Source organism: Prosopis cineraria, unplaced genomic scaffold (genome assembly GCF_029017545.1).
Source record: "Prosopis cineraria cultivar Desert tree isolate PC_DT_omini unplaced genomic scaffold, ASM2901754v1 PC8, whole genome shotgun sequence".
Lineage (NCBI taxonomy): Eukaryota > Viridiplantae > Streptophyta > Magnoliopsida > Fabales > Fabaceae > Prosopis > Prosopis cineraria.
Window position 1 is genome coordinate 23,418,320 of NW_026555339.1, and position 17,161 is coordinate 23,435,480.

General features: G+C 32.7%; 2 protein-coding genes across 2 annotated transcripts; one reads left to right on the top strand and one right to left on the bottom strand.

The window, feature by feature from the left end:
• Positions 1-316: 316 nt before the first annotated feature.
• Positions 317-3,150, top strand: LOC129317577 (E3 ubiquitin-protein ligase AIRP2-like). The gene is made up of 5 exons (XM_054961891.1): positions 317-581; positions 1,099-1,249; positions 1,427-1,493; positions 1,672-1,891; positions 2,817-3,150. The coding sequence occupies exons 1-5, from the start codon at positions 514-516 to the stop codon at positions 3,025-3,027; spliced, it is 717 nt and encodes a 238-aa protein (XP_054817866.1). The 5' UTR covers positions 317-513; the 3' UTR covers positions 3,028-3,150.
• Positions 3,151-7,357: 4,207 nt separating this feature from the next.
• Positions 7,358-11,040, bottom strand: LOC129317073 (non-specific phospholipase C1). The gene is made up of 3 exons (XM_054961410.1): positions 9,716-11,040; positions 8,644-8,820; positions 7,358-7,863 (listed from the first exon to the last, which is right to left on the bottom strand). Exons 1-3 carry the CDS (start codon positions 10,815-10,817, stop codon positions 7,538-7,540), a joined length of 1,605 nt encoding a protein of 534 aa, XP_054817385.1. The 5' UTR covers positions 10,818-11,040; the 3' UTR covers positions 7,358-7,537.
• Positions 11,041-17,161: the final 6,121 nt, after the last annotated feature.

Here is a 17,161-nt window from a genome sequence, read left to right on the forward strand (position 1 = left end):
AACATTTATTATTTAAAATCAAAAATAATTTTTAAAAAATAAATATTTTTTTATAAAATAAGTTAAAATAAATGAGACTTTAGTCTTGATATAATTATTATTTTTAAAAAATTAATAAATTTTAAATTAAAGTATCTTGTGAGAATAATCCCGGACTGAACAGTTGCTGAAATCATTGGCTATGTTGACCTTCAAGAGACTCCACCTCAGATAATTCCTAATGCTCCTTCCTTTTGAAATCAAATCTTATCGTATAAGGACAAAATCGTCAACAGGCTATTCTAATCCTGACCCGGGTTTTCCTATCGAAGAGGCAAAACCAAAACCAGTGTTGGTGGAGTCGCAGTGCGTTGATTATATAGCCCTCCTTCTAGTAGTGACGGAAAAAGATTCTCTCGTTATCGATGATCTCTTTCTTCTTCTTCTTTCTCTCTCTTGCTGACATATTGTGTTTATTCTGCGATTCTCTTCGTTATATATCTTCAGTATTGGGCAGACATTACTTTCAGAGGAATGGGGAAATCAGCGTTTCATGAATCTCTCAAAGCTCTGGAAGCTGATATTCAGTACGCCAATGATCTGTAAGTCTCTCTCTGCTCTCTGTTTCAAATTGTTAGGAGTTCTCCTTCTCAGTGATGAACGGTTACTATTTTGATTCAGAAGTCAGAAGCTGATAGTGTAGTCCAGAAGGTGTATGCAATCGTATAATTGAGTTTCTTATGTTGTTTTAAATTGTTGGAAGTACGATGCCTAACCATAAACTCTTGTAATTCCCAATTTCTTATCAGTAGAATTGTTCGCTTATTTTTTAAATATATAACTTTTGGTCTTACTCTTGTGAATTGTTCACTTATATGTAAATGTGGTTTTCTGTATACTCGCTGGCAATGTTTTGTTTTCGAAAACCAAACAAAAATAGGTTTTCGCATGAGGTAAAATTGAGGTTGAAACGGGAAATTCCTCAGGGGATGAGTTAATAATACAAATTGAGTGAAGGGAGTTCATCTCGAGGTTAATCCAAATCCAATGAGTACATTCGAGTTGATCTAATTATTATTTTTAATGTAAATGTTTCTCATTTTCTTCTTATTTGTCTAGGTTATTAGGGTATCCCAGGGATAAAGATGGAGCATGCTTTCAGATGAGACTGTCATACAGTCCAGGCGCTACCTTATTTCTTTTTCTTGTTCGATGGACTGATTACCACCTGGCTGGTGCTCTGGGTTTGTTGAGAGTTCTAATTTATATGGTAAATGTCCTTCGCTGATTACAATTATCATGTCTGTCTTTGATGATAGATTTCTGCAGTGAAATTTTGCTTAAATTCATTTATTCCCTGTCAAAAACTTCCTGTCATTGTGGATTTTGTTTGACCACATTTTCCACATAATTTAGTAAATGTGGTAACATGATGGGATTTATGCAGACGTATGGAGATGGGAAGACCACCATGTCAATATACGAAAGGAAAGCAAGCATTAAAGAGTTTAACTGTAAGTTTCTTTTGGAAAAAAGATGAATAAGCATTACAACTTTGTGCCTATTGCTCTTTTTGGGCAAAATTACTTCCATATTTTATATTTTTGCTGCTGCGCATACATAATTACATATATATACTTATATCTCTGCTTCTTTTCCCTTTGGATGTGCCTCCTTTTTCCTGATATACAGCCATTATATTTCCTGCTTTATTGCAACTTGAGAAAGGCATCACAGATTTGGAGGAAAAGAAACAGAATGAAGTATATGCGGTCAGATATAAAAAGAAAGAAAAGCAATCGATGCTTGACATGGAAAGAGAGGAGGAATGTGGCATTTGCATGGAGGTGAAGGGAAAAGTTGTGCTGCCTAATTGCTGCCATTGTATGTGTTTGAAGTGCTTCAGGGATTGGTAAAATTCGTTTTCTCTTTCTTTCCTAAATCCCTCTGCATGTTAGATTCCTTCCTTATATCTATCTGTTTCTTGTGTCATATTATGGCATAATTCTTAGTTTCACTCAGCTTTCTTAGTGTAGGCCTTTTGTTAATTGGAGTTGTTCCACCAGTAATATGCATTTTACAGTCTGTTATTCAACATTAATAACATGTCAGATCTGAAAGAGAAAACCTAAACACTCCCCTGAGATGGGAATTAAGGGATGTGATCTGTATTATGAATTTCTTATCAGCTTCTTTTTATTATGGATTAAATGGCAAATTGACCCCTAAATTATTGGTTTAGGAGTGTCTGGATTCTAAGCTCATTTTTGATACAATATTCACATTCAACTTTTAAAAACGGTGTGGTGTTACCCCCATGCTTTGATTATTAGTTTGATTATTAGTTGACTTAAAAAATGAAAGAAAAGGACATGAAAAATTACATACAATGACCAAAAATTACAGGAAACGATTGAGAATGGTCGTTTTTAGTAATTTTTTATGTTCTTTCTATAATTTTTAAATCAATTAACAGTGAAAGTTAACATTTGTTAATGGTAGAAGTGATGTTACACTGTTTTGAAATGTTAAAGGGGGACATTACACCAAAACAAGTTTAGGGTAAACTTAGGGGCCAATTTGTTATCTAATCCTTTTATTACCTTTTTTTATCATGGATCCTCTGTTTCACAACTCTAGTCCTGTTAAATAATTAAATGCTGGTGGATAACCAATGATGATGAAGCCAATGAATATTTTCCCCCTAAATATATAAGGTTGTTCACCCTTGCACATTGCTTTTTGAAACAATTTGTCCTTCAGAGAACCTTTTATTATGTACACTATACGAGTTATAGAACACTGATGATTACGTGCGTTTTGCATTGCTGCTTCAGGTGTGAGAGATCCGAATCTTGTCCCTTTTGCAGGGGAAATCTTAAAAGAGTCAACTCAGGTGACCTTTGGAATTACATAGATGATGGTGATATTGTGGATATCAGGACGATTTTCAAAGAAAACCTTAAGATACTGCTTTTGTACATAGAAAAGTTGCCTATTGTGGATCCGGATCCCATGCGTATGTCCTATGAACCTTGTGGAAGTTAGCGGCTATATTTACAGGCCTTGAGAACTGTTTACATTACTGTTTTACTGTACATGCCATTTTAGATCGTAATTGATTATAGTACATATTTTCTAACTAAATGTTCATAGTAGTTGTTTCATGTTGATCTTATGGCTCCAAGCAGTGTTTTGTCTTGTCTTCATGCTTGAAGGTGATTGAGACCGACTGAAATGCAACAACCTTCAAGAAGAAGAATAATATCAAACAAAACATAATTATCAATTATAGTTGTACTCTATTTGTATCTAATTGCTTATTGCCTAATCATTATTTTCGGAAAAAAAAAAAGCTTTTATACTTGATTAATTAAGATATAAGTTTATCACTTTTAAAATTTTAGTATTGTCAAAGTTATCTCATTCATCAACTCTTAACATTTTATTTTAAAAGCAAAACATAAAAAGATTAGGGAAAACATACTTTTTTATCCCTATAGTTTTATTGAATTTTAATTTGAATTTCTGTTGGTTTTTTTTCAATGTTTTTTGTCCTTATAGGGATTAAAAGTATTGAAAAAATTAAAACTATAAGGATTTAAAAAGATAAATATTATACAATCTTTTTGAAATTATAGAAACTAAAAACATAAAAAAATATAGAGATTAAAAATAAAATTTGATGAAGCTATAGGAACAAATAATTGTTTTCCCAAAAGATTAATATCACAATCATTAATAAAATTTAATTTCTTAAAATAATGCTTTGAAGTATTATCATATAATCTAGAAGCATTCAATATGTATTGAAAATTTTTAAAAAAAATTAACTTAAAAATAATATTTCAATACTTTGTCGATATGTATCAAAAAAATATCAGGACATATCAGTATCCGATATGATACTAATATAAATACATTATGTTGGTGTTTCGTTAAGAACACCAACCAGATGCACCACTCATCTCCACTCCTAGCAAAGTCAATGGCATCTATGCCCAGGAACAAATGGCTCGATCCAGTACTTGAGCCAACCGTTGGAAGACCAGACCCAATGGGCCACGATTGGGTTTACAAAGCCCGTAAGAAAAAAAACTCAGTGGTAGACCCACTTGTAATTGCTTGCTATGCTATAGCAAAAGCCCATTGGTAAAGATAGAAACGAAAATCGTGAGTGCCTTTTGGAAGGCTAATGGGAACAAAAAAAAATTACAATAAAATCTCTCTAAATTAATTATCAAGAAAAGAGAACTGATTATTGAAAAAAAATCCCTCCAAATTATATAAATAACAATCTAGTTTTTTAAAATGCTATAATTTCAATAAAATTCTTAAAAATGTCTATGTCAATAAATTTTAAAGTGAAAAGATTATTTTATCCTTATTAAAAATAATAAATTTCCATCACAATTTTTATTCTGTAAATCATAAAAGTTAAATAAAAAATTACAACTTATCAAATGTAATTTTTATTATTAAAAAAAAGCCCCGATCATAACTTTTACTTGAGGAATAACGATTTTTATTTTGTGAATTGTAAAAATTGAAGAAGAAATCACAACTTATTACTAAAAGTAAAATGATCTTTTTAATTTAAAATTTATTGATAAGACCCTGAAGACTTCAGTGGAATTATAATAGTTCGAGTGATCAAATTGTTATTTATATAATTGATAAATAGGTCCCCGGAGATTTTATTATCATTTATGTTGGCACTTAGCATGAATGAAAGAGTTAGAATTGGCATCGTCTCCGAAAGCGAATGCAAAGCCAAAGAGGCAGAAGGAGATGCTTCCAATAATGTTAACAGTGAATCAGTGATGATGACTAAGGGGAAAAGGGAAGGAAGATGGTGTTGAGGGAGCGAAAAAGAAAAACACCTTGCTCCCATGACGCCTCTATGAACAAGAGAGACAAAGAAACGATGGACGTAATAGGAAGTTTGAGGATAATTTGTTTGATAATAATGAGTTTGTGTTTGGGCGTGTGCTAGGTTTCAAAAGTACTCCCTCTAATTCAAAATATAAATAGTTTTTTTTTTAATTTACATATCAATAAAGTTTTTATTCCCATAAAAATATATTCTTTTCGTTCAAAAATGTAAAGTATTTTTAATCTTTTAAGGTGTAATCATTATATTTTTTTTTTAAAGTGTCTCTATTGATAATAATTTTATATTTATTATAGGATGTTTAATAGGAGTAAATATAAAAAGATAGGGTTAGTTGAAAAGCAGATAACTACTTTATTGGGTGGTAAGATTTGATTAGCCTTACACTTTTAAACGGAGGGAGCATATTATTTTTTCTTTTTATCGTCAGTCCCAATTACTAATACATTCTATGACCAGTAAGATACATTTATATAAAGATTAGGTTTAATAAAAACAAGGGGTAAAAATTAAAAAAAAATTACATGAATTAGGTTACTCCTATTTTGAACCAAGATTTGAGAGAAAATGATTATATTTTGGATCGAACGAAATAGTTAGGTGCTACAGAGAGGGGGAAAGGGCGAGGGGAAGAGAGAAGAAGAAATGGGAAGATTGAGGATGATTTCATCTGATGATGATGAGCAATTGAATTATGTTTATTTGTAGTCGAGGTAAGTTTGAAAGCTACTCACAATAAGTTGAGGTGAATGGATGTTGATAGTGTGCAGACTATTTCAATGGTTTTTATTAAAGAAAAATGATAATAATTTTTTTAAATTATATAAATAATATTTTAATCTCTCAAATTGTTATAATTTTTTTAAAATTTTTAAATATTTTTCTATTATTAAAAAATTAATATAAATGATCAAATTAGCCGTAACTCAAACATTAATTGCTATTTATAGGTTTTGTTCTAAAATTCACAAATTTTCTTTTTAAAATTACAAAAATTCAACAATAATTTACAAATTTACATTTAAAATTATGATATTTTTTAAGTGTTGTAAATATTAATGCTATTTACAAGTTTTGTTTTAATATTCACTTTTTAAAAAAAAAGTATGACAATTCAATAGTAATTTATAAGTTTAAATTAAAAATAATTTAATCATTTATATTAATTTCTTAATGAAAGAAAAGTTTTTAGGGACTTTAGAAGAGTTATAGTATTTTGAGAGATCAAAATATTATTTACATAATTTAAAAAGATTTTATTGTCATTTTTTCTTTTATTAACAGATCAAATAAGGTTTGAAAAACAATAATTTTCCTATTTTATTTTTATTTTCCTAAAAGATATTCTCTTCATTTAAAAATATAAGATATTTTTTTAGGGGTTGTATGTTGCAAAAATATAAAAAATTTTAATATTTTAAAGTGCAATTAATGTGTTTTTTCCAAAAATACCCTTAATAAATAAATTATTTTATATTCTTTAAGTGAAGAAAACTATTAATTAAGGATAAATATGAAAAAATGATGTTAATTTGAAGAAAGTTAACTAATTTATTGGGAGAGATATTAAGATAAAAATGCCTTACTAACAATAATCTTAAGAAAATTTAAGATTACAATAATTACAACAACATGTGTCTTAGTTGTTAAATTTATTTTTAATATTTTTTGGCAGACCTCCAAAATTCCTTAACTTGTTTTCTTATTCCCATCAAACATTTTAGAATTGTTTTTGTTTTCCTTATTTTGAAAGCACTCCATAGTCTATTATTATAAATTTTCTCCATCATTTTATTCATGTTTTCATGTTTCTTTCAATGATCAAAAAATTGAACCGTCGACTAGTCAAGCTAATAACTTGATAAGCTGAAAAAATTATTTGGGATGTTAGGCCAAATTAGACCGCTTTGAATCGACAATTGAACTAAGAACCGAATTTAATTTTTAAAAATCAAACTGTTTAAAGAATATCTTTTTTATTAATTTTTTAATCATTTGATGTTATGTTATATTATATGATTTGTTAAGTTATAATAAAATTAAAATATTTAATTTTATTTTTAAGTTAAGAAGAAACTTTATATTAATTTCTTATATTTAAATTATTATATATATATATATATAATTTTTTTAATTTAATTATTAAATCACTTGTTTGACCATTAGTCTTACCCAATTAGACCATGCAAACCTTAAACTACTTATCTTTTCGGTCTATAATTTCTATATCATTTTCAGGCTAATGATGTGTATAAAGATTTCTTTCAAGATGTGAATCCATATTTTTTTAATTCATTAATCTAAAAAATTTCAAATGTGCCCGGGAAACACATGGGCTTAAAATTCTACTTTTTATTTAATCAAATGTCTGATAAAGGTGAAAACTGTGTCTAAAAGTAAAATACTAAAACTCTTCAATCTATATTCCGCATTTATCCGAGGTTTATGCACGCGCTTGCTAGCTACATTAGAGAGATATTAACATACACTAAAGCAAAATATTCTCCGTCAGACCCTGAGATACAACATAAGAGTACAACACCCACCGCGCAGGGCTACAAAATGTTAGTTTTGAAGTCACTATGCTTACAATACAAGGCACTGTAGATATATACAGAAAATGCTGAACGGTTATATATCTATATCTATATATGATGTAGAGTACTACTGTATTCTTCTAAGATTAGTGCTATTCTCTCTCATGGAAACCCTACTAGTGAGAGAAGGCCTCATTGTGACTATGGCAGAATCATTAGCTCCAGCTTTAAGAGCAGCAATTCCAGCTTCCAGAAACCTCTTCACTGCATCTTCTGCATACTTGTTTGCTTCTCCCACTTTCAAATTTTTCCCAATATTTGGATAAGTATTGAGCACATAATCCCCATTGAGCTGAGATGCAAGCTGGATCAGCTCAACTTGGAACTCTGAGAGGCTTGTGTCTTCTCTGGGTCCCCATGGCCTTAGTGATACCTTCACCTCTGGAAGCCTCTCTGTGTGAAGAAACAAGACACGTTTGTTGGTCATATTCTAATAATCACAAAAAGAACAAGACAGGGAAGCTTTGGTGTTTATGTGTTTTTGGATCTTTGTATTGTAACGTTCAATTATGGCCGTTTGGCATTTTCACTATCCTTGGAAAACCCTCTTTCAGGAAGTGGACAAAGGTGGAAACTTAATCTCTTTGCCATTGCACAGAGTGAGAGAGACAAAGGAAATTTCTGTGATTATGCATTTAGGCATGCCAGCCCATCCTAGAGCTACACTTTTATTCCTTCCAGTCCAAAATATAAACATCTTTTAACAATAATCTGCATACCAATAAAATCCCTTATTCTTATAAAAATTATATCGTTTTCCCTTTTTACCCTTGGTTCTAATGTATGATGAGTACAAAGAAAGTCATAAATTTACAAACACGAGAATCTAGTTTAATAAATACAAGGAGTAAAATTGAAAAGAAAAATTTTACACATACTAATTTACTTGTATTCTGAACCAAGATTAGTAGGACGAAAATGCCTTTATTTGGGATTGGAAGGAGTATCTCAGAAGGATTCCCATGGCCTGGTTTCACGGTCCCATTACAAGGTGTATGTGATAAAGACAAACTTGAATATTTATTCATAAATAATTTGGTCTGCCTAATAATTTTCTGTGAGTTGTAACATTGTTCACCAGATCTCATAGACAGTGGAAAGAAATCCTAAACCCAAGATAAATGAGAACTAAGAATGCATTTGAGCTGAGTGATAATCAAGGTACAAGCAAACCTGGACAGTCATCGCGAGGAGTATCACGAAGATAGAAGTATTTCTCAAAGGTACCAGACCAAGCATCTCTCTTTGTTAAGAAATTGGATTTTAAATTGAATAGCTTCTTTACGGTGGCAGGAATAGAAGAATGTTCAAATTGTGAATATGGTGTTGGCCCCTCAGGTTCATGAATCACTGCAAAAACAAAGAGTCAATTTCATACTGCAAAAGATTAGAATGCAATAACATTTCCGGTTAAAAGGAAAACAGTACAAGAATACACACTAAGAAAAAGTGACAGCGTACAACAATATAAAAACCTATATGCCAAAACTTTTGTGTCAGCTAAGAGTACACCAAATCCATATTAAGTCTTATGAAAACATAAAAGATAATACTAATATATATTGTCACAAAAATCATCATAGTAATTATGTCTTCGAGTGACCATGATCGTATCTGCAGTTAGATAAAACCAAGAAATTAGTACAACTTTGTGCTGAAACATGTTTACAAAGAGCCTAGAGGTACGAGTACAATACCACCTAATAAACCAATATTTGAAGAGTAATGATACAAATGCTCAGCCGCAAGCCAAAATCTCATATTTACAACAACATACCAACGGAGCCAAAAGATTTCAACAAAGCTAAATACAGAAATGCAAAAGTCAAGATCAAGTAACAAGGAACAGTAATCAGTCTCTTTAAAACCTTAATAATTTTTCACAACTTGTAGAATTACCAAACCAGAGATTAAGAAGGCAGTGTTAGCAGACGACTCTGTTTATAACACTATGCACCAGACAGTCTTCAATTTGCGGACAGACAACAATATTCATGCTTCTTATGGACTCATACAAGAGAATATCCTGCCTTATCAACCTGAGTTCAAATGCTCTGAGAAACACTTCGAAGCTAATCCTAATTGCAAACATCTTTGAGATTGTCCTAGAACCGTGTTAATATCCTTGACATATTGGACAGTTGAAAAGATACAGTCCGACATTTCAGCGTAGGAGTACCACTAAGCAAGCAGTAAGTAAATAACACCTGAGAACGAAAAATACAGAAGCTATAACAACACTCACCAGTACCCTTCTCAATCCACGGCGACACCAGAATCGTCGGGACACGAACACCCAAGCGATCGAACCGGAAGTAATACGGATCGGGTCCAATAATCCCGTCTGGGTTGGGGACACCGGAAACAGGGGTAGGCACATGGTCATAGAACCCACCATGTTCATCATATGTGATCAACAAGGCCATCTCTTTCCACTGAGGGCTAGCCCTCAGCGTTTCATAAACCTCCTTCACGAACCTCTGTCCTAGCGCCACGTCATGCGATGGGTGATCATCGTTGGCCGGAAAAAGGTCCACGTCGAAGTAACGCTGTTCCAGCACCACGTAATTTGGAAGCCTTCCCAACTTGGCGTGCAATTTGAACTTCATGGAGTAGCTGTGGAATTTCGAGACGTGCTTGAGCTTCCTCAAGCTCTTGAAGAACAATGTCGCGGGGATGTTCTGGTAATAGATCCCAAATGTGAGACCATTTTCGTCCAGAGAATCAAAGATTGTTCGTTGAGGAAACCCATGGATCAGATCTTTACGAACGTTGCTCATTGCACCGTGGGACGTCGCAGAGTGAACGTAGAACCGGTTCGGCTGAGTAGACGCGGGCACCGACGCAAACCATTTGTCGAATACGCAGAACTCGTTCGCCAACTCAGTGTAGACAGGCAAGACCTCTGGTTTGAACCCGCTCATGACGGTTTCCGACATTCCCTTAACCATCTTATCGGCCTGCTGAGCGAACCCGTTCATCGGAGCCGGGTTCGCTGAGGTGTCGTTTGATCCGAATATCTGTTCCCTTATAGCCTGGAACGAGTGCCCCGGATCAGAGTCAACAAACACCGCGCCGTTAGAGACGAAAACCTCCGGCGAGTTTGGGTCAGAGACTAAGAGTCGGTTCGACTCCTTGCCCGTCAACCCGTCAATTTCGGGTCGGGTCGATTTCAGCCAGCCCAGGACGTGATCGAAGGAACGATTCTCCATCACCAGGACGACAACAGTTTTGATGGGTCCGTTGATTTTGTGCTTCTTGCGTATGCCATTGAAGTCAGTGGCTTGGGAGGAGACCAAAAGGTAGAGGACGAAGAAAAATGCGAAGGGCACTGGCCGGAGAGACATCTCCGGAGATTGGAATGTGGAAAATTCTCTGGCAGTTCGGTGGAAGAATTTGCGTGCGGTTGAAAGGTTGAAGAAAGTGGTAAATAAAGAGCGGCATAAGCAAGAATGATGTGCGAAGCAAAGCAGAAGCAAGAACAAAAATTAAGAATTTAGACGTTGTTAAGCGATAAGAAATACGGTATTTGCTCACCGATTAAGGATTCTTTTGGCCTTGTGTTGTGTCATCGGGCATCGGCTGGTGATTGTCTTGTCTTTAACGCTTTCGGTGCATTCGGTTTTTATTTGTTTTAAAAATAATCACATTTTCTTAAATTTATTTTAATTATTAATTTCATCTTTAAATTTAATTTTATTAATTTAATACCTTAAATTTATATCAATTATCAATTTAATTCTTAATTTTTAAATAAAAATAACAATGTCAAGATTTGTTGGCATCTAAGAAATTAATAAAATCAGCATTAATTAATGAAATTTCCCTTTGGCCAAAATATATATATATATATATATATGCTGACATGATAGTTGAATATTAATGGCACCGCACAGGTTAATAAAAAAAAAAGTATAATAGTTTAGGTAAAAAAAATATGTTCAGAAAATTTTAAAAAACAAAACGAAACAAAACATAGAGTAAGGTGCTAAATTAATGAAAATTAAATTTCTTTTATTTTTTTTAGCCAAGTCATCAAAATACTGTACATATAATATTAATTTGAGAGTAAATTTATTTTTTAAAAATTAAAAAACTAATATGATAATTTAAGAAAATGTAAAAAATCAAATTGATATAGATTAAATTGATAATTGAAGCAAAATTAAAATACTAAAAGTTTGATTATACCTTTGTTTTTTTGCAAAATCAATCCAAGTTGAAGCTGTTGTGTCAATGTCATCATCCATTTTCTCTCCAAAAATAAAAATAATGCATCCTTTGAGTCAAAATCAAAATTTAAAAAAAAATTGAAATTTTCATACTGATTGATTAGTGTATGATTAGGCTTTTTTTCTCGGTCATAAGAAATCAAATTGTTTATTTTATTAAATTTTGAAGTAGATTAATGATTCATTTTTTGTAAAATCAATTTTCTCTTAACATAATTTTTCAGCAATAAATTTCATTTGGTCTATTCGTTAAAATATATTTTTTCACCATGAACCTTCGAAAATACTTTTTAAAAATTTTAACGTTCCAAGTTCCAACCCATTTATAGTACACTAAAGGACAGTAAACGAAATTTGAGTTTCACCATGGAGGTCAGGAGACTTTGTTCAAGGCAATTAAGCAATCAGAATCTTAACGCATAGCGTGTCTTTTGATTATTATTGTACATAAGGTCTGTTCATACGCGTCTACGTCCTGATGTTGTGTCTTTACCCAAACTAAATTCATACTTGCATCATGCATAAGCACTCAAAATTATAATTTTTTTTAAATCATGTTTCTCAATTATTTTTAATACAGCTTCGGAGTTGTATGCTTCTCTTTGGTTTTGCCAAATGCGTACTGGGCCGAAGAAATATGTATACACAGCAATCAGGCCCAATGAAAAACTCTGTGTATCTGTGAGAGCGGTTACGGATTTGAAAACGAGGTGACAGTGCTACCTTCTTTTTAAGAGGAGGAATGACACGAAAACGGAACGACACTCAGACCAAACACCTCAGACAACTCAATCAAAAGTTCAACACGCAAAGCATCACCTCGTCGTGAGCTTTGGGACTTTGTTACCTTGGACGAACCTAGAATTAGACAAAGCTACATGTACTTTCTTTTTCCAACAAATCCCATTTCCTTCAATAGAATTTGATTTCATGAATGACTTGAACTAGAGCCGTAAAAACAAGTTGAACCCGCGAGCTGGCTCGTTCAACCCACCAATTTTAATGGGTTGGGTTGAAAGAATTAATTCATTTTTTAAAACGAGCTGGATTAGCCCAACCCGCAAAAATGACTAGTAAAACGAGCTGGCCTATTTTTTAAAAAAATAATTTATTTTTTAATTAAAATATATCTTCTTATAGATCTACAGTAATAATAATATTTCTCAAATCTATAGTTTATGAGTTCCAAATATGTTTTTTACATTTAAAAAATAATGTAAATCTTTCTTATAATTTGCAAATAAAATTTTTATTATAATTTGTAAATCAATTATTTATTAGTTTTTATAGAAATACTTTGAATATATATTATTTGTTAATCTCATAAAATCTATTAATTGAAATCACAAATATAAATTTGTTGAGAAAAATAATATGAGTTTATATTCAAATTTTATTTTAAAAAACAATATAAAAAAATCATTGTCTATATATATGACATATTGATTATAAATTTTAAATTATAAAATTATATTTTGCAGGCTGGCCCACGGGCTCGCTAGCCCGCTAATGTGCGGGTTGAGTTGAATTTTTCTAACCTATTTATTTTGACTGGCTAGCCCAACCCAACCCGCTAAAACGCTAACCCCTGCAGGCTAGCTCGCGGGCTGGCCCACAACTCATTTACATAGCTCTAACCTGAACCCAATTGAGTGGTTCGGACTCAAAAAAATTGAGATAAAGAACAAACATCTTCATTGACGACTTGCTCCTTTGGTAGATGTGCTTTAAGTGACTCACCCACTTTATGTGAATAGCATCTTTCAAGCATTCTTCTTGGCGAAAATGACAATCAAAGATCACTGAATACAATTAATTACTTTGTAGGACTAAATAACCTAAATGTAATTAAAATTTGTTGTGAAAAGACAAAAAATTATTGTGATAGGGGAATTTATTATTGTTAAAATGAAAATGACACTTTTTTTAAAAAAATAGAGACTTGTTCGTCAAATTATAACAATTCTTCTCTACCACGTATTGTTGAAAATAGTGGGTAAAATGTCAGTTTGAGTCGTGCCTAGAGCTATTCCACCACATGTCGTTAGTCACACGGCAGCTCCCTAAGATTAAATAGGATCGTCCTACAAAATAGGGCACAAAACAATAGAGAGCAACAGAAAAAAAAAACACTCAAACAACACAAACAGAGAAGGAGGAAAGAAGAGGCTCAAAAACTCAACAGCTAGGCACTATGAAACACTGGATGCATCAATATATATAGGCACACGTCTAGATGAACATTGGACGCCCATCAACATATCGGTTCAAGGAATAAAATGCCATAAAGCCTCAGTTACAGAACATCAAAGCAATAACATATGTTTAAGGCCTTAGTTACTAAACGTTGATAATGAAATCCATTTAAAGGAAATTAATCTCATTTAAAACCACCACTTATGAAACTCTAGAGATAGAAAATTTAAAAGGCCAAAAACCTAGGATTTCAAATAAGAAAAATGAATTAAGAAATTATTTTTACAAAAATTAATTATTGATAAAAAAGTATCCAGTGCCTCTTGAACTCGCACAAAGGGCAAATTGATTGTTTTCAACTATGATTGCCCTTTGTGTGTCTATCTCATGCGCATGAACCCACTTCTACTTCAAACCCTTTATTAGCCCACTTTCATTTTTTAATACACACCACACACACACACACACACACACACACACACACACACACACACACACACACACACACACACACACACACACACACACACACACACACACCACACACACACCCACACACACACACACACACCACACACACACACACACACACACACACACACACACACACACACACACACTAAGAGCTCTCTTCATCTAAATGATATAGGACTTTTTCTATTGACACAATCTCTCAATAATTACAACACCACTAAGTTAATATTTTGGAGTTGTTAATGAAGAAATTGATTGTTGTTAAAATGAAAATAAAGCTTGTTTTTTCTCAAATGGGGACTTGCTTACCAAATTACAACATTTGTTTCTCTCCACTACTAATTTAATTTTTTGGAATTGTTAATGAAGAAATTGAATGTTATGAAAATGGAAATAAGACTTTTTTTCTTGAATAGGGGTTTATTCACCAAATCACAGCATTTGTTCCTCTACACCACTAAGTTAATTTTTTGGAATTATTAATAATGGAATTGATTGTTAATAAAATGGAAATGTGACTTGCTTTTTTGAATGGAAATTTGTTCACCAAATCACAATACTTGTTTCTCTCCACTGCTAAATTGATTTTTTAGAGTTGTTCATAAGATAATTAATTGTTGTTAAAATGAAAATGAAACTTTTTTCTTCAAATTGAGACTTGTTGTTTGCACGCGTGCACATATAGGGGATATTTTTATCTTTTCATAATAAATTTTAATTTTAGATTTTTTGATCTAGAGTAATATTAAAATTATTTGGTTTGTAGCAATTAAATGTGTCATGTGATTTTTTTTATTATGCTCTTCCCTTCTTTTTTCCAACCATCAACATCTATCCAGGGTACCACTTTGAAGCCAAAAAAAGCAAGAGAGAGAAGCCCTACCTTCTCTCTAGTTTCCTGGAGAGAAGGTCTTCCTTCTTCTTCTTTGATTAATTGCTGGCATCTTCATGCGCTCATCCATGAATGCAAAACCATTATTGGATCCTAAATTCACTTTTACAGCAACATCAGCCCATGATCAAATCATGAATCCCCCTGCCTCCAAAGAAGAAATTGATTTACTACTCAGAAAGAAATCAAAGCTTGATGAAGAAATGTATGATAAAAATCAGATATGCAGCAAGAGAAATCAGATGCGTCTGTGACCCAACATGAGTAACCAATGGAATTTCAAAATAATGAAGGCCCTGTCACTAATGCAAATCACAGTAATGCTGCGTCTACTCAAGGAATCAAAGCTCCTATATCTTATAAAGATTCACTAATAGGATATAATGGATGCCATGGTATCATCAATGAGAGAGAAATAAACTACAATAATGAGGCTCTTGTAATGGAATTAGATCAAAATTGGTCACCATCAGAAAGGACAAAAAGTCTCATGGACTACTATCTAGCTCTTGATATATCTAACGCAGAATGGAAGAAAATATGTTTACCTTAGATGAATGCTATAGTTATCAACACCTTAGGTTTGCATCTCAACCCAAAATCACTGAAGCCCAGGTTAGGTAGAATGTGGCAACTTAAAGATTTTGAATTAATAGATCTTGTTAACAGTTACTATATCATTCAAACCAAGGACTACTCTACTTATAAGAAAATATTAATTAGTGGTCCTTGGACTATTTTTTATCACTGTATCCTTGTTCAATACTGGGCTCCTAGTTTCAATCCAAATTCTAATTTATTAGACAAAATAGCCTTATGGGTCAGATTAATAAATATCCCAATCCAATGCTATGATAAAGAAATTTTGTGGAGGCTGGATAATTGCATAGGGAAAACATTAAAGGTTGATTCAAACTCACTTTCTGAAGCTAACTCTAAGGATGAACAGGGGAAGACTGAGAGGGGGAAATTTGTAAGAACTAGCATTGAGGTGGATCTTCAAAAGAAATTGGTTCCTCGAATTCTAATTAAGGATGAATTATATAATGTGGAATATGAAAGCTTGAATCTAATATGCTTTGGATGTGGTTGTTATGGACATAACAAAAATATTTGCCCTCACAATTCAAAGAACAAGATTGAGAAAATAGCCTAAGATTTAAACAGCAATCCTCAAAAACCGACAAACCTAGAAGACAATCAATAGAAAAACTCAAATCAAGACTTACTGAAAAATATTCACAAACCTCCAAAGGAAAAATATGGTGAATGGATGAAGTACAAACATCCCAAGAACGCACGTTTGATAAGAAATCTAGTGGATAATTAGACTGCTCGTCAGTCTCGCGGACACAGCTTCTCTTCCAGATCAAGATTTGACATCCTTACCGGCCTAGAACATAACTTAGATGGCGCAAATCAGAGAGTAAACTTAACTAATGTTACACCTAAGCCCTCACCTATGAAGTCTGTTAAACAAGTTTAGAGAAGGAAGGACACGACAGGAATAAAAAGAGCTTGGTCAATAGAGAAAGAAGAGGAAACTGATGGATCTAGGGCTTTGAACTGTGCATCTGATGATAATGCCTTTAAAGCCTCCAAAACTAGGCCAGTTTATGCATGGGAAGGTCCAACAACAGTGAGCATAGAGAAAAAAGTCTTAAACCAAAGCCAACCCAAAATCGTAACATCTACTCAGGCCTTTAAACATATACATAACGTTGTGAAAGATAGCAACAGAGATTTGGGCCCTAGTGGCAAGTCCATATTCTAAAAAATTAAAAAGATCAACTATGGGAAAAATATTAATTAAGGCACGACAGAAGCATCCTTCTCTCTTAATCCATCAATCTAGCAGCAACCCAGTTAATTCTTCTTTTATTCCTTATCACTAACA